This window comes from Castanea sativa, chromosome 10 (assembly GCF_040712315.1).
Source record: "Castanea sativa cultivar Marrone di Chiusa Pesio chromosome 10, ASM4071231v1".
Taxonomy (NCBI): domain Eukaryota; kingdom Viridiplantae; phylum Streptophyta; class Magnoliopsida; order Fagales; family Fagaceae; genus Castanea; species Castanea sativa.
In genome coordinates this window covers 26,725,659-26,743,438 of record NC_134022.1, presented here as the reverse complement: position 1 = coordinate 26,743,438, position 17,780 = coordinate 26,725,659, and the positions used below count along the sequence as shown (strand labels likewise).

Genomic DNA, 17,780 nt, shown 5'->3' with positions numbered 1-17,780 from the left:
GTGGAGGACTGGGACTAGATAAATAATTCATTCGGTCCCTCTCTTCTCCTCTCATTTTTTCTCTATAAGGTGTTAAATTTTGCTAGGTCCGTAGAAAAAATGGTTAGGCTCTGTCAATTTCTCCCTCCTCTTCTTTTCCAACAAAACATACCTTTTTAGTTTACTCTCACACATTTTCTATCTATCCAGTTTTCACCCCAACCAAGCACGCTCTCTTAAACAATGCATAGAATTGAAAAATAATGCATTATTTTCGTGTTCTCTCTAGTGTTCAAAATAGCTAGAGGAAAGGCAAGCTATCCTTACCATATATGTATATTTCTGATAGGACCTCCTTTACCATATATGTGCATTCGAACATGGCAGATCTTTTACTGTCAAGCGAGTGATGCCACGCACTATCATGACAAGTGAGTTATGAACTGTCATTAATAGGAATCTGCCAAGCTTAATGAAGGAGCCAAAGATATAGAGTACACAAAGAAGGTAGTAGTTGATAAAACCATCTCTCTCGCTCTCTCAATCCCGTGGAGAATATCAGAATACCAGTTCATCACGACTAGGACTAGTATTCAAAGCCACTTGATTTTGGTCCAAGTGTTTCTATTTTTTGTTTTTTTGTATATTAATAATACTGGAAGTGATAGCGCCTATATCAGAGACCGAAAGGCTGCAAAATAACCATAAACTCTCTCTCTCTCTCTCTAGTCCCAATGAACACATTTCTAGGGAAGTGGTGGATGGCTAGCTAGCTCTCTGCATTAAGTTGAGTCACTCGAGGTAGGTAAGCTAACAAAAATGAATGGCTCTGCTTGTTTGGTCTTGACTCTTGGGAACGAAGGGTAGCCATTGGGTTTTGCATGGCTTGCTTTTGTGAACATAAAATGTGTTGTTCTTTTAGATAATCACATGAATGTGTTGTTCTCTAGTAACCCTTATTGTCTTCTTCAAATTAATAGTTCCCAACTTTTTAGATGCTGTCACTCATGAGCTTGATTTAATTTCTCATCTTAATTAATTCCATTTTTAATGATTTGTAAACAAGTTCCAGAATTTTAATTAGTTGTTGCTGTTTCTTTTGTTATATATATAAAATTTGTTTAATGTAAAATGAACGAATTATACAGCCATAATTATTGTTAATGGTCTTGATCAGATCAGGACGTTTTAACTTTTTTGACCGTTATCTAATTATTGTTTTGCTATGCCTTGTTTTTCATCAGAATTAAGTATTCATGTTCTATTTTATAATATACATGTGCCCTTTTATCGAAAATAAAAAATAAAAACTCAACTGATACATTTTGGCGTTATTTCACGCGTGCCTCTCCAACAGTGGAATTTAAAAAAAAAAAAAAAAAATCTTGGTACTCACATGTTATTTCTGAGCTTCTTTCACAGCTTTACTGCCAATGACTGCAAAATAAAGACAAACCAATTTCTCTCTGTAGTTGCTGTTTGCACGGTCTTTTTTTTTTCTTCTTCATTTACTGTAGGATTTTTTGTTTTTGTTTGTGTAACATTTTTTTTTAATGTGAAATGAATCCTTGCCAATTTTACTGTCATCATTGCTGACGGACTTTTATTACTACTATCTAAATATTGTTGTTTTTTTTTTCTTGTACGGTTAGAATTTATCTTATATCCATGTTTATATTATTATATTATTGTTAAATAATCTTAAAGAAAGAAACGTGAAAATGAGATTCATAAATAATTTTATTAAAAAAGAGGCTTTATAATTAAAAAAAAATGGGCTATAGAGTTTAATTTTTTTTTTTTTTGTTGATAAGTATAGAGTTTAATTTATTGGTATGTTTGAAAATGGCAAAGATGTTGAATATTCAAAATTGTCTGCAACACACCGAAAAGAAGAAAAAATGTCTGCAACTTTGAGTTAGCCATCAAGGCACCACAGAATTGCCGACTTTTATTATTGGTACTCAACTAAGTCTTTTTGCCTTCTTGTTTCTCTCTCAATCAGCTTGAGAAGACTATGAAATTCAGAAGGTCAAAGTACTATTGTATTCCAGTGAGGCTGTAGGTGTTTTGGCGGGCTTCTGCCTCCACAAATTTTCTTCCTTTTATGTCATCATTATCACTACCTTGTTTTTTTCTCTGTTCCATTTCGTACATGTAATCATATGTTTGTGTCTTCTGTCTCAGATTTTGAACTTCATATTCGTTAGGATCTAGTGGTGATTTATTTATTTTAGTTTAGGAAATCGTAGTACAAGTCTTGGTCAATAATTCATTATTTTGTAGTATACTTACTGTTTTTCCTGTTCTGTTTCAGGGAGTGAGAGCAAGAAAATTGATTAAAATCCACCATAAAAGAGTGATCTTGTATTCTTTTTTTCACTTCAAGTTTGTTAACATGTCCTCTGAAACTTGGATCACATCTGTCTCATGCTTAAGCCCTGTGATTCAATCCTCAGAGGACAGCACTGCTTCACTCATTGTCCAATGGATAAGATTCATTTTTCTCTCTCCATGTCCTCAAAGAACTCTGTTATCTTCAGTTGACCTTCTGTTCTTGGTCACCCTCCTAATATTTGCGGTAAAAAAGCTCTATTCAAAGTTCACCTCCAATGGTCACTCCAACTCCGATCGGAACAAGGCATTCCTGGGAAGCAACAGGGCTTCTCTTAGAACTAACCTGTGGTTTAAGGTCTCTTTGATTGTTAGTGTTGTGTTAGCCATTGGATACACTGTTGTATGCATTTTAGCATTTAGTGCAAGTACCCAATTGCCATGGAAGATAGTTGATGGATTATTTTGGTTAGTCCAAGCCATAACTCATGCAGTGATCACAGTCTTAATCATCCATGAAAAAAGATTTCAATCTGTTACTCATCCTTTGTCACTTAGAATTTATTGGGTTTTAAACTTCTTCATCATTTCCTTGTTTATGGCGTCTGGGATTATTCGTTTGGTCTCTTTAGAAGAATCCCAGCCCCAAGACCCCAACTTGACATTGGATGATATAGTTTCTATAGTTTCTTTTCCATTCTCCATGGTTCTCCTTTTTGTTGCATTTAAAGGATCTACTGGGATTACAGTGAGTAGAGAAAGTGAACCAGTGATGGATGTAGAAACCAATTTATATGAACCACTTTTGAGCAAATCAAATGTGACCGCCTTTGCTTCAGCTTCTATAATATCTAAGGCCTTTTGGCTTTGGATGAATCCCCTGCTGAGTAAAGGTTACAAATCCCCTCTCAAGATTGATGAAATCCCCTCCCTTTCACCGGGACATAGAGCTGAAAGAATGTCAGCGTTGTTTGAATTGAATTGGCCAAAACCTCATGAAAAATCAAACCACCCAGTTCGAACAACATTGTTCCGGTGCTTTTGGAAGGAATTTGCCTTCACTGCCTCCCTTGCAATTGTGCGGCTTTGTGTCATGTATGTAGGGCCTATTCTTATACAAAGTTTCGTCGATTTCACTGCCGGGAAGAGAAGCTCGCCCTTTGAAGGATACTACCTTGTATTGACTCTCCTCTGTGCAAAATTTGTTGAAGTATTAACCACTCATCAATTTAACTTCAACTCCCAAAAGCTTGGAATGCTTATTCGATGTACTTTAATAACTTCTTTGTATAGGAAGGGACTGAAGTTGACATGTTCTGCTCGGCAGGCTCATGGGGTTGGGCAGATAGTGAATTACATGGCTGTTGATGCTCAGCAACTCTCTGATATGATGCTGCAGCTACATAGTATATGGTTGACACCATTGCAAGTTTGTGTGGCCTTAGTCCTCCTATATAACTATCTTGGCCCCTCAGTGCTCACAGCAATTGCAGGACTTTTTGGAATTTTAGTATTCATTATAATGGGTACTCGGAGGAACAACAGGTTCCAGTTCAATGTGATGAAAAATCGTGATGCAAGAATGAAGGCGACAAATGAGATGCTTAATTACATGCGAGTGATAAAGTTCCAGGCATGGGAGGAACAATTCAACAAGAGAATTCAAGCTTGTCGTGAATCGGAGTTTGGATGGCTTACCAAGTTCATGTACTCAGTTTCTGCCAATATTGTTGTGATGTGGTCCACCCCTTTATTGATATCAACTCTCACATTTGCAACTGCAGCATTCTTGGGAGTTCCGCTTGATGCGGGAACAGTGTTCACAGCCACAACAATCTTTAAAATCTTGCAGGAACCAATCAGGACCTTTCCACAATCAATGATCTCACTTTCACAAGCAATGATTTCACTTGGAAGGTTGGATAAGTACATGTCAAGTAGGGAATTGTTGGGCGATTCAGTGGAAAGAGAGGAGGAATGTGATGGTGGAATTGCTGTAGAGGTTAAAGATGGGGTGTTTAGCTGGGATGATGAAAATGGAGAGGAGGCATTGAAAAATATAAATTTGGAGATCAACAAAGGCGAAATTACCGCTATTGTAGGGACTGTGGGATCTGGAAAGTCTTCCCTACTAGCTGCAATTCTTGGTGAGATGCACAAAATAACAGGAAAGGTATAGATTCTAATGAAGAAATTGTGGGAATTATCTTTTAAATTTTACCATGAATGAAGGCTTTGTGCTTGAGTTTCTTTGAAGAAAATCTTTTGGTTATCATAATTGCTAATCTATGTTATGTGTATGCATTGTATCCTGTAAACATGATTTGCATGTTGCATTAAGGATTTAAAACAATTTTGCACCTTTTTTAGATATTTAAATGGCAGGAGCATTATCAAACACAACTAATTGAGACCTTCAAATTGGTGATTTGATTGGATTTAATGAGTTACAAACCTTTCTGTTTTTCCTAACAGGTCAGAGTTTGTGGAACAACTGCCTATGTTGCTCAAACATCATGGATTCAAAATGGCACCATTCAAGAGAACATCCTATTTGGTTTGCCAATGGAAAGGGAGAGATACAGTGAAGTCATTAGGGTTTGTTGCTTGGAAAAAGACTTGGAAGTGATGGAGTATGGAGATCAAACTGAGATTGGAGAGCGTGGAATCAATTTAAGTGGTGGGCAGAAGCAGCGGATACAACTTGCAAGGGCTGTATATCAGGATTGTGATATTTATCTTCTTGATGATGTCTTTAGTGCGGTTGATGCACATACTGGCTCAGAAATATTTAAGGTCACATTATTTTTTTACTTCCTCTGTAGTTTGGAAATGCCATGGAAACAAAATAATTCATCTTTTACTCCATCATGATTGGACAAATTAGTTTGTCATTGATTCAGAGTTGGCACATTGTAAAACATTACTTTTGATGGTAGTATAATTTTATTTTACATAGAATGCCAAGCAATATGTTTAATTTTGTCAGAACAGCCCTTTCATGTTTAGGTCATATGATGCTGCTGCATGTTACTCTCTATAAACACACTGTACTGCTTGTTTAACTGGTGCTATTGTATAGAAAATGAATTTGCCTCCACATGTTACTTACGCTTCACAAGCTACTAATTTGACTTACATGTAGACATGGCTCTTTTGATCTCCGCAAGACCATTGTATTAGAAAGTTATTGTGTTTTACCAATTTATTTATGCCTTTTACAGGAATGTGTGAGAGGAGCTCTTAGAGGCAAGACCATTTTACTAGTGACCCACCAAGTTGATTTCTTGCATAATGTGGATCTTATCTTAGTAAGTGTATTTTTCCCCCCTTTCATTTCTTCAATTACTTTTCTCTCTCTCAAGAACAAACACATACATGTGTTTTTCATATTTAAATTTTAAGCACTTTATTTCCTTTGTAATTCCAGGTTATGAAAGATGGGATGATAGTGCAGTCTGGAAGGTACAATTATCTACTGGATTCTGGCTTGGATTTCACAGCATTAGTAGCTGCCCATGACACATCCATGGAACTTGTAGAAATGGGCACCACCATGCCTAGTGAAAATTCCCCCAAATTACCAAAATCTCCTCAATCCTCTTCAAACCATGGGGAAGCCAATGGTGAAAACAACTCTTTAGACCAATCAAACAGTGATAAGGGAACTTCCAAGCTCATCAAAGAAGAGGAGAGAGAAACTGGCAAAGTGAGCTTGCATGTTTATAAACTTTATGTCACTGAGGCTTTTGGGTGGTGGGGTGTCGCGGTAGTGCTGCTGCTGTCTGTTTTGTGGCAAGGGTGTATAATGGCGGGTGATTATTGGCTGGCTTATGAAACTTCAGAAGAGCGCGCTATGTCATTCAACCCTTCTTTGTTTATTTCAGTCTATGCAATTATTGCTGTTGTCTCACTTGTGTTGATACTGATAAGGTCCTTCTCGGTTACGATTGTGGGGCTTAAGACCTCCCAAATTTTCTTCTCACAAATTCTTCACAGTATCTTGCATGCCCCTATGTCATTTTTTGATACAACACCTTCGGGAAGAATTCTAAGTCGGGTAAGAACTTAAGGACCCATGTAAGGTGCTTCCTTTATGCATTTAAGTTTGAATTTTTGTATGATGGCAGATCCTACTCCTCTTGGGTGTAGTTCACCAGTTCAGTTATGCAAAAAGATGTGTGATCATGCTTTTCATATCAAGATGCTTAGACTGATGGAAATTTGTTTTATTTAATTTTCCCTCCTGCAGGCATCAACTGATCAAACGAACGTCGACCTCTATCTCCCCTTTTTTATGAGCATGACCATTTCCATGTACATCACAGTGATCGGCATCTTCATCATCACTTGTCAGTATTCTTGGCCCACGGTATTCTTGTTGATTCCACTTGTGTGGCTGAATATCTGGTATCGGGTATGAGCTCTTGTTGTCTCTTGTTCTTAACATTTAATGCCGTTGCTATTGTAATCTTATATTAAAGAGATAAAGCATACTTCATAATACATCCCATATGTTTCCTTAGGTGGTCACTTGATAGAATTCCATTAGCCAGAATCATCAAACTGAGTGGATGACCCGGGCCATGCATGCTATTTTCTATTCTGAAGGGTCTATATAATGCTTACAACATTCTGTATTTGGAATCATTGTGAATGTTGTAAATTCTGCTTTTTTCAACTGATCCAAATCAGAACAATAGTCCAAATTTCCAATATTTACCAAAATTTACAACTTTGAGCCTTTGCATGGATAATTTAAATGGGAATTCTTAAAACAATAACCATCTATTCATTTTTCTGACAGCAAAATTAAATGGTAATCAAAACCCAATATAGCTGACTGAAATGAGATCACATAAACTTACATTAATAATTCATCTGTCTCGTGGTTCAGGGGTACTATCTTGCAACATCTCGTGAATTAACCCGTCTTGACTCGATCACAAAAGCTCCTGTTATCCATCATTTCTCAGAAAGCATCGCTGGAGTTATGACTATCCGTGCTTTTGCAAAGCAGGGTAGCTTTTCTCAGGAAAATGTTAAGCGTGTTAATGCTAATATACGTTTGGATTTCCACAACTATGGATCCAATGAATGGTTGGGTTTCCGTTTAGAACTGCTTGGGAGCTGCATCCTATGCATTTCTACTATGTTCATGATCGTACTGCCAAGCAGTATTATAAGGCCAGGTATGAATATTCAAGACAGAACAATTTTATAAGATATGTTTTTGGTGTCAAACACTTAATCAGTGATCATTTGATTATATGAGATATCTGTCAATATATTCAAAGGAACATTGGCAATAGATTTCTCAAATTCAATATCTTGATACCTGTGGGATAATTGATGCCTTATGTAACACTCTTTTGGTTTTTCTAAATAACATTCTCATATGAACTCAAGATTCAAGGCCTGTGAATTGTCTCAATATTTTATGAGCTCTACATAACAAAAATATTTAATTTATTACCTCTTCCCAATGACGAATGACTTCTTGCATAATACCATAACAATTTTACCCTTCTCTTCTTCCTATTGGCTAAGACAGTCAATTTCCACATGTTTAAAGTACTTATAAAAAAAAATCCTTATAGCAGAAGAACTATTTAATTTATTCTTACTTCATGCAGAAAATGTTGGTTTATCTCTCTCCTATGGATTGTCTTTGAACTCTGTGCTGTTCTGGGCCATATATATGAGCTGCTTTGTGGAAAATCGAATGGTTTCTGTTGAGAGGATAAAACAGTTTACAAATATACCATCAGAAGCAGCTTGGGAAATTAAAGACCGCATTGCTCCTTCAAATTGGCCTGCCCATGGCAATATTGACCTTAGAGACTTGCAGGTAACTGGCCTTCAACTAATTCTGTTTAAATCTTCTGACAAATTAAATCAAACTTAGCCAAGAGCTCTGTGGCTTGGTGGCACTGTCCAGTCTCCCCATTGGGAGAACCTGAGTTCATATCTCTCCCCTCCCTCACTTGAAAAGGGAAAAAAAAAAAAATCGAACTTCATGTCTGCAACTTCCTAAACTATTAAACCATGGCTAGAGTTTGGGGGAAAGGCCAATTAGATTGTTTGATGCTGACATGGAAATCAAAATAAAAAAGGTTCACCAAATAATCTCCTCTAATAAAACCAAACAGAACACTATGCCTGCAGCAATAGAGCAAGTTGATACTAGTGAATTACAGCACCTTGAATTTTTGGTGTGCAGGTCAGATATCGTCCAAACACTCCTCTAGTTCTCAAAGGCATTACTCTAAGCATTCATGGGGGAGAGAAGATTGGGGTAGTTGGTCGAACAGGAAGTGGAAAGTCAACTTTGATCCAGGTTTTATTTAGGCTGGTGGAACCTTCAGGAGGGAGAATAATTATTGATGGCCTTGACATTTGCATGTTAGGGCTTCATGATCTTAGGTCTCGATTTGGTATAATTCCTCAAGAACCTGTTCTTTTTGAAGGAACAGTGAGAGCCAATGTTGATCCAACTGGACAGCATTCAGATGAAGAGATATGGAAGGTAAAGTTGCCAATCTTGTTTCCTGATTATAAACAAGAGTAACTTGTGCTAGCTTTAGACATGCCTAGACCACCAAAACAGTCATTTAGATATTAAAGGCAACTCATTATAAATTTATGATTGATAAAATAGTATCCCTGGAAGAAATACAATAAAACTATTGGTGTGCATGCTTTTTGGACCTCATTTATATATGTAGAAATTTAAAATTAAAAAAAAAAAAAAATTTGTTTGAATTTGCTGAGAAATTATTGTTTTTGTAGAGCCTTGAACGCTGCCAACTTAAGGATGTGGTGGCTGCAAAACACGATAAACTTGATTCTTTAGGTATGTAGACCATTTTCTACAGTCTACACTGGCAAAACTAATCTTAAACTTATCTTCTTGTCAACTGAATGTTTCCATAATTTTTTAAATTCATAGTGGTTGATAGCGGAGATAACTGGAGTGTGGGGCAAAGGCAGCTTCTCTGTTTGGGCAGGGTTATGCTAAAGCGCAGCAAAATTTTGTTCATGGATGAGGCCACTGCTTCTGTTGATTCACAGACTGATGCTGTTATTCAAAAGATCATCCGGGAGGACTTTGCAACCTGTACAATTATTAGCATTGCTCACAGAATACCCACCGTCATGGATTGTGATAGAGTTTTAGTTATAGATGCAGGTCTGTGCTTCTCTATTGTTTTTCCATAAAATTCTTCATTTGCATTGCTTATGGGTGATTGTGACCTCATTTATTCTTAACAATGCCCAAAAAAAACTTTCTGGGTACAAGAATTTACCAATACATCAAACAAGTATGGTCCAAGACTGGAACTAAAATTTTTTAAACTTTTGGAAGGTGAAAGTAAAGACGAGAATTTTATACTGTAAATCAAGTTTGATATTTTCTAGGATTTGCTTGATGATACTTTGACATTTCTTAGCAGTTAGCACATAATTCCTGTAGCTGATGTCCCTTTCTTTCCACTTTCTTGCAGGACGGGCAAAAGAATTTGATAAACCATCTCGCTTGCTTGAGTGGCCATCACTCTTTGGGGCATTGGTTCAAGAGTATGCCAACCGCTCATCTGGACTATAAGACAACCTGTCTGCTTTCCTATCATCACATTTTCTAAACCAACTGCTGCTGGCTGCTCTTGACTAATTCTGAGTACGACCATCTATCAAATACCATGACAGAATTCCTTACTAGGTGGTTGAAGAGTACTTCTCATCAGCAAAATGGCAAAATAAGACTCTTGTCATTGATTCATTGGGTATATGTATTGAGAAGCCCACTATTTGAAATTCCTTCAAATGATAATCTTGCTTTTGAAAATTGAAATTTAGAAACATATTAGTGTTATGAATAGCCAATATAAGTGTTATACAAGATCCCTTTTGTCATAGAAATCTGCTGATACATGAAACTGAAGTTTACTGCTTTAAAATAACTCCCTCAAAAGTGCTTCCAAAGTACGATGTTATTTTCTTAGGACACTTTCTTTTGTTTCTCCAAGCAAGGTCTAGGAGAGTCACTGACAATCCAAAGAATTGGGTATGTAGAAGCACTAGCTACAATTTTTGTTTAAAATCTAAATTACACCTTTTAAGTTTGATTAAATTTTAAATTGCCATTAATATTTTTTTCCAAACTAAAGCATAACATGGGTGATGCAATGTATATCCAAAATTTTAAAATAATTTCCACTTAAAAGTCAGATTAAGAAATTTGATAGACAACATCACAAATACACTATATATAGGGAGCACAAAGATGCATGCATTTTTGCCACATTTAGTAAATTATGGGTATGGTATGAAATTTATACGTGTTTCATTCAACTCAAAAAAAAAAAAAAAAAAAAAACATTGTCAAAGTATGGTATGAGAAACAGAAAAAAAAAAACCATAAATAAATATTTGTGGGGTATATTAAACAGAAAAAAAAAAAACCATAATGCCTGTAGCTGATATCAAACTTGATTTACAGTATAAAATTCTCGTCTTTACTTTCACCCTTCCAAAAGTTTAAAAAATTTTAGTTCCAGTCTTGGACCATACTTGTTTGATGTATTGGTAAGTTCTTGTACCCAGAAAGTAAATTGCATTTAAGTGTAATATAATATACTTGTTTGATCATCCACTACTTGAGTGTCTGTCTCATTAGACACCTTCTCAAACCCCTTGTGAGTCGCGGCAGTCAAGGCAGCATTGTTCAGGAGTCTTCTCCACATAAATGCAGCCAAGAGTTTGGTTGGATGCATTAAATGTGGTGGCAGCTACCATCCTTTCAGTCATGTTAATGTTAATCTCTTCCCCGAAGCTCTTTCTCTACAGTGCAACCTTCTCTGATAACGTGCTATTGATGTGACCTTACTGTCCAAGGGTGTGGTCTCCTCGGCATGATAATGCCCCATCTCGGCCATGGGTATGACACGTGACACAATTAACTTATTGGAATTCATGTACCCACCAATTTTTTTTTTTTTTTTCATACCATACTTTGACAAAGTTTTATTTTATTTTATTTTAAATTTTGAGTTGAATGAAACACATATTTCATACCATAAATATTCCATCCCATAATTTACTAAATGTGGCAAAAATGCGTGCATCTTTGTGCTCCCTATATATAGTGTATTTGTAATCTTGTCTATCAAATTTCTTAATCTGACTTTTAAGTGGAAATTATTTTAAATGTATTTGTGCTGTTGGTTGTATTTTAAATGTAATCTGACTTTTAATATTCCATCCCATAATTTACTAAATCTGACTTTTAAATGTATTTGTGTTGTTGGTTGTGTGCAATGATTTCGGCTTTCGACTTTGTTGCTACTTAGTCGCTTAGTTGTTAGTTGTTTAAAATTTTTTAAAGGGTTAGATTTTTTGTTTTTAAGTAAAATTGGTTGACCAGGTTTAATTTTTTATTTTTTTTAGTTTTATTATTGATAATTTTTGTTGGTGTACTTATTTTTTTGAGTTTGTATATTTCTTTTTTAGATTTTAGACATATAAATATATTTTAATGGTCTTTAAAATGTGGAAAATGTTTGAACTACAAACCTTTTTACAAATTGCTAATAATGTAAGTGGTAAGCTCAAATGCGAACCAATAAGAATTTGTTACCTTAACCGTCTGTAAAAATGTTATAAAAAAATTTGTGACTATAACAATACTCTTAAAAGAATCAATGATATTTTTAAGAGAGCAAAAATGTACTTTTCTAAAACAAAATTGCTAAAATTAGTACCTAATATATATAATAATAATAATTTTTTTTTAAAATGGGGCGCCATTCCCCCCCCCCCCGGTCCAAACATGGCTCCGTCCATGACAATCACCCATAAGCAATGCAAATGAAGAATTTTATGGAAAAACAATAGAGAAGGACAGACCTGCATCTATAACTAAAACTCTGTCACAATCCATGACGGTGGATATTCTGTGAGCAATGCTAATAATTGTACAGGTTGCAAAGTCCTCCCGTATGATCTTTTGAATAACAGCATCAGTCTGTGAATCAACAGAAGCAGTGGCCTCATCCATGAACAAAATTTTGCTGCGCTTTAGCATAACCCTGCCCAAACAGAGAAGCTGCCTTTGCCCCACACTCCAGTTGTCTCCGCTATCAACCACTATGAATTTAAAAAATTATGGAAACATTCAGTTGACAAGAAGATAAATTTAAGATTAGTTTTGCCAGTGCAGACTGTAGAAAATGGTCTACATACCTAAAGAATCAAGTTTATTGTGTTTTGCAGCCACCACATCCTTAAGTTGGCAGCGTTCAAGGCTCTACAAAAATAATAATTTCTCAGCAAATTCAAACAAATATATATATTTTAAAATTTCTACATATATAAATGAGGTCCAAAAGCATGCACACCAATAGTTTTATTGTATTTCTTCCAAGGATACTATTTTATCAATCATAAATTCATAATGAGTTGCCTTTAATATCTAAATGACTGTTTTGGTGGTCTAGGCATGTCTAAAGCTAGCACAAGTTACTCTTGTTTATAATCAGGAAACAAGATTGGCAACTTTACCTTCCATATCTCTTCATCTGAATGCTGTCCAGTTGGATCAACATTGGCTCTCACTATTCCTTCAAAAAGAACAGGTTCTTGAGGAATTATACCAAATCGAGACCTAAGATCATGAAGCCCTAACATGCAAATGTCAAGGCCATCAATAATTATTCTCCCTCCTGAAGGTTCCACCAGCCTAAATAAAACCTGGATCAAAGTTGACTTTCTACTTCCTGTTCGACCAACTACCCCAACCTTCTCTCCCCCATGAATGCTTAGAGTAATGCCTTTGAGAACTAGAGGAGTGTGTGGACGATATCTGACCTGCACGCCAAAAATTCAAGGTGTTGTAATTCATGTTACTCATTGTGGTTTATATTTATATTTATATGTGATTATTTATATTCAAATGGTACAAAAATATGGTATTTCTACCTATACTGCAATACAGAATCTTTAAGGTAAGGCCTGGTCCAATACCGGCCACAATACACAAAGTTAATTAATCTTAAGACCCAATTTGGAAGTGAAAAAGAAATAACATTTCTTAATTTCAATATAAATATATGGTGCTCTCTGAAGTGATCTGAACCTATTTTGGCCCCCCCAAAAAGAAAAAGAAAAAAACTACGATTTGAATTTGGCTTAATCAGCTTGTTTTCCTCAAACTTTTAATATGGAAGGGAAGAGTTTCTTATGATTTAGTTTGTAGATGTAGTAATTGTCTCTCTTAGGAAAGGGCATTTATATCTGAATTTCTTTAGTTTACAATCTTTCTAAATTTCTCTGGGTAATTGTACAATAGCAAATTTTTTTTTTGAAGTTAAATCTTATATATATATATCTTCTGGCAAGTTTGGTCATTCTATCGTGTGTTAGGCATTGCATTTTTTTTTTTTTGGTTAAACAGAAAAATTTTGTTGCCGCATCTTGCTGTTAAGGCCATTATGTATGTATGTGCGCCTTTAATTCATTATAGATTTATTTCTGTTCATTTAAAAAATAGAGCAATTCTCAAATAAAATCAAGATACATGTAAGATAATTGGTTCTCGGGCAGCATTACTACACCAGCGCATTCTTCTTCTCCATCGAATGCTATTTTTTAAATAAAAATAATATATACCATGATATAAATAATTATAGAATAAATGGGAGAGGTTAGAGCACTAATATCAGGTGTGCTAAATGCTAAATTCCTAGCATACATTACAACAAACACCAAAAAATTACCTTCACCAGATGTTCTATATGTCAAAAAAATTTGAAACAGGCTTCGGTAATGTTCCAACTTTAGAATGGTATGGCCAAGTATGCTATAATATTTAATATTATTTTATTCTCTTTTTCCCCCTTTTCTCTCATATAGGCTTGTTGCCTTTCTTTTTCCTTTTTTCCCTCCTTTTCTCACTCATAGGTCTGTTTGTATTATTTTAATGGGATGATAATATTATTTTAAAGTGGTGAATGTTAAAATTGAACATGTGATGTAGGGTATATTGTAAAATGCTTTGTTAAAATAAGTAAAATAGGTTTTTATGTGTCAAAATAGTATTTGGTTTGGCATAGCTAATGCTAGTGCTCTAAGTGTATATAAATATTTTTAGTCAAAAATACAAGTTACATCTTTTAAGTTTGAGTTAATTGTTATTTTTGTCTAAAAAGTTTTATTTTTTGTTAATTTTATCCTTAAAGTTGACATTTGTTGTCAATTTATTCCATTTATCCATCCACTTAAATAATTCTCTTTAAGAATTCTCGAGAGAGAGAGAGAGAGAGAGAGTTCTCTTTCAAGATTTTAGGGATAGTTTTGATTGGGATTATTGGAATTGTCTTGTACAAAACTAGAAAATTTTTGTGAGACTTAGGTCTAGGTGTGATTTGGTATTTAAAGTAAAAAAAAAGTGTTTTTGCTAAGGTTAATATTTGAAGGTTTTATTTTTATTTTTATTTTTAGATTTTGTTTGTGGATGTAGGATGGGTTGCAGAAACTATTTCACTTCTTTCATTGTTTGATAGAAGACGAAATTAAGTTAGAATTTTAATCACGTTGGCTGCCATTGAAATTTTATCATGGGGAGAAACTGGTGCAGTAGTCGAGGGCGTTTGAATCTTGTGGATGTCATGATTTTCGGGTTTTAATTCTTCAGTAACCAACTTTTGAGGCATTGTTGGAAAATAAATTGGTGTTTAAGTTGTTAAATGATGTTTCATCCTCAAGGAGCTTCAAGCATATTTATAATCTACTCATTGTCACTAGTGGAAAAATTTTCTAAGATAGACTTAAGAAGGATGTTATAGGTTCGAGATTTCTTTATTTTTTAACTTCATCAATTATTTATTTATTTATTTATCATTCAATAGTTACAATTAAAAATGTAATTTGTATTTTTACCTAAATCTTTTGTCCATATTTTCAAGAGGACCAATAATTTGTAAGCAATGTATTGGATAAAGTATGTTGTTCATTTCCATCAATACTACATATGGATCTTAATTCTACTTTACAAGTTTACATAGCAAAAAGAAAATCTTATTCTCTTTTCTCTTGCTTTCAGCATTTGTTGAAAGTTGACCTAGTACTTTCTTCAAGAGCAACTGCGTGATGCACATCATTTAGAAGTTTCTAGGAGTGATAAGCCCAACAATTGCTGGAAGGAGGGATAAAATGTTTAAAGCTAATGCTTCTAAAGGTGTGATAAGCCCGAAAATTGCATGGAGGAGGAATCAAAAGTTTGAAGCTAATGCTTTAAAAGGCATGATAAGCCCAGAAAGTTTATGAAAGGAGATATCAAACACTTGAAAGTTGAAACTCATGCTTCTAAAGACGTGATAAGCTTGGAAAGTTCATGAAAGGAAATATCAAACACTTGAAACTCATGCTTCTTAAGATGTGATAAGCCCGAAAAATCTATAAAGGAGGGATCAATCAAATGATTGAAGCTAAAGTCGTATAAATCCATTGTTTTGCTTCCCTTTAATTTGTTGAATGTAATGTTTTGTTACTTTCTTTGAATGGTATTGAGGCTTTGGAAATGACTATTTATAGATTTTAGTGAATGATGGATAACAAAATGCATATGAATAAGAGTTTAATAAATGTTGATTTTTTACCTTTTTTGCTATAGACACTGTGTTGGAAAACAAAAGGGTTTGTAATAACCTAGAAAGAGCATTAGTCACATTTATGTTATACCCTATAAGAATTAGGTTAGTCACAATTACTGTTCCTTTTAGTTGTTTATAAAGCCTAGATTAATCTCATCATGGTCCACATCGAGCAGTGTCACTAAGACAACACAAGATTACTAGCTTGATTTTGATACCATTTGCAATGTCCCTGGGAAAAGTTCTAGCCATATCTACGTTATTCTCTTAAATTAAAGACTAATCTAGTCACAATCAAGACTACATGTAGCTGTTTATAAAGACTAGATCAACCCAATATATGTCCTATATGGAACTTAACACACACCTACACTCAATTAATTCGATATCCATCATAGGGGCAACTTTTGAAACTTGGTCTTGCTGTTCATGTTTTAGTATTCAATCATTTATCCATCAATGCATTAATCTTCACGGTTTAAGTAATGGGGTATCTTTTTTTTTTAGGGGAAAAAAAAAAGAGTGTGATAAATGAGTAATGGGATATCTTGGGCACTCAAAATCCTTCCTTGGTGGGTTTATCATTTGTGCAATTCCTTTAGGGTTTGTTTGGATTGAGAGGGGAGGGAGGAGGAGTGGAAGGGAGTAGAATAGAATTGACTGAAAATAGATTAATTTTGGGCAAAATCTACTCAACTACCCCTCCCTCCTCCTCAATCCAAAGAGACTAAAAAAATGAGATACTATAGCCTTAAATCATGAAGATTAATGCATTGGTAGTTAAATTATCAATATTACGGAACAATTTTTGTTGTTGTTGCTATCATGCTCATGTTTGTGACTAATTTGACCTTAAGAGGGAGAGAGAAATATGAAAAAAAAAAAAAAAACCTGTTTTGTTGGTATTTAATGGTCAAATTATTTGTGGAAATGTACAGAAAAACCATTTTAAAAACTAACTCAAATCAATAAATGAAAACAAAAAATCTCAAATTTGAGGGACCAAAATAAAAATAATTCCAAATTTTAAGTTTTATAATTATAATTTAGTCCATAAAATAAATCAATTTATTCATTTAATTTCCTCCATAGATGCTAGACCAAAACGTAATATTTTGCACTCATTTCATACGGTGAAAATGGCCAAATACCACCATTTTCAAAAATTTGTAGAAAAAAAAACACTGTTTCGGAACTAAATAGGAAAATACCACTTTTGTAGAACTCGAGTTTCTGCACTCATTTCATACGGTGAAAATGGCCAAATACCACCATTTTCAAAAATTTGTAGAAAAAAAAAACAGTATTTCGGAACTAACTAGGGAAATACCACTTTTGTAGAACTCGAGTTTCAGAAACTCGAGTTCCAAATGGTACTTGAGTTTCAGAAACTCGAGTTCCAAATGGTACTCGAGTTTCTCATCAATTCCGCCACCGTGGCACTGCTGAGTTGGAATTTGTGCGATTAAAAAAAATAATGTGGTACTCGAGGTTTGTAAACTCGAGTTCCATGCAACACAGTACTCGAGTATACTAGGCTTGAGTACCTATTATAAATAAAATTATGTTTATGTTTATTTCTACAGTACTCAAGCTTGGTGAGCTCGAGTACCTTGTAAGGAACTCGAGTTTAGTAAACTCGAGTTCCTTATAACTTTTTTTTTTTTTTGGATAATCGACAAATAAATATAAACATAACAATAAGTAACTTTTTTATGTTTTTATTTATTTAAATTGAAGCATTGTAAAATACAGAGATTTTAATTTCAAAATATGAATTAATTTCTGCATTATTAAAACTGTTCATTGTTTTCT

At 34.5% G+C, this 17,780-nt stretch overlaps 2 protein-coding genes across 4 annotated transcripts; one reads left to right on the top strand and one right to left on the bottom strand.

Moving 5' to 3' along the window:
* The first annotated feature begins 234 nt into the window (after nucleotides 1-234).
* LOC142611789 (ABC transporter C family member 14-like) lies at nucleotides 235-10,236 on the top strand. Of its 3 annotated transcripts, none has more exons than XM_075783930.1 (12): nucleotides 235-780; nucleotides 2,297-4,486; nucleotides 4,789-5,109; nucleotides 5,538-5,624; nucleotides 5,744-6,373; nucleotides 6,566-6,730; nucleotides 7,211-7,505; nucleotides 7,950-8,164; nucleotides 8,537-8,842; nucleotides 9,106-9,169; nucleotides 9,266-9,505; nucleotides 9,822-10,236. In XM_075783930.1, the coding sequence occupies exons 2-12, from the start codon at nucleotides 2,378-2,380 to the stop codon at nucleotides 9,920-9,922; spliced, it is 4,533 nt and encodes a 1,510-aa protein (XP_075640045.1). In that variant the 5' UTR covers nucleotides 235-780; nucleotides 2,297-2,377; the 3' UTR covers nucleotides 9,923-10,236. The 3 variants fall into 3 exon arrangements, with proteins under 3 accessions (XP_075640045.1, XP_075640043.1, XP_075640046.1); XM_075783928.1 differs by lacking the exon at nucleotides 235-780 and adding an exon at nucleotides 1,821-2,040; XM_075783931.1 differs by lacking the exon at nucleotides 235-780 and having other exon boundaries at nucleotides 2,240-4,486.
* A 1,957-nt stretch (nucleotides 10,237-12,193) lies between these two features.
* Nucleotides 12,194-15,026, bottom strand: LOC142612318 (ABC transporter C family member 14-like). Its single transcript, XM_075784425.1, has 4 exons — nucleotides 14,907-15,026; nucleotides 12,877-13,182; nucleotides 12,559-12,622; nucleotides 12,194-12,462 (listed from the first exon to the last, which is right to left on the bottom strand). The coding sequence occupies exons 1-4, from the start codon at nucleotides 15,024-15,026 to the stop codon at nucleotides 12,194-12,196; spliced, it is 759 nt and encodes a 252-aa protein (XP_075640540.1).
* Between the last annotated feature and the right edge of the window lie 2,754 nt (nucleotides 15,027-17,780).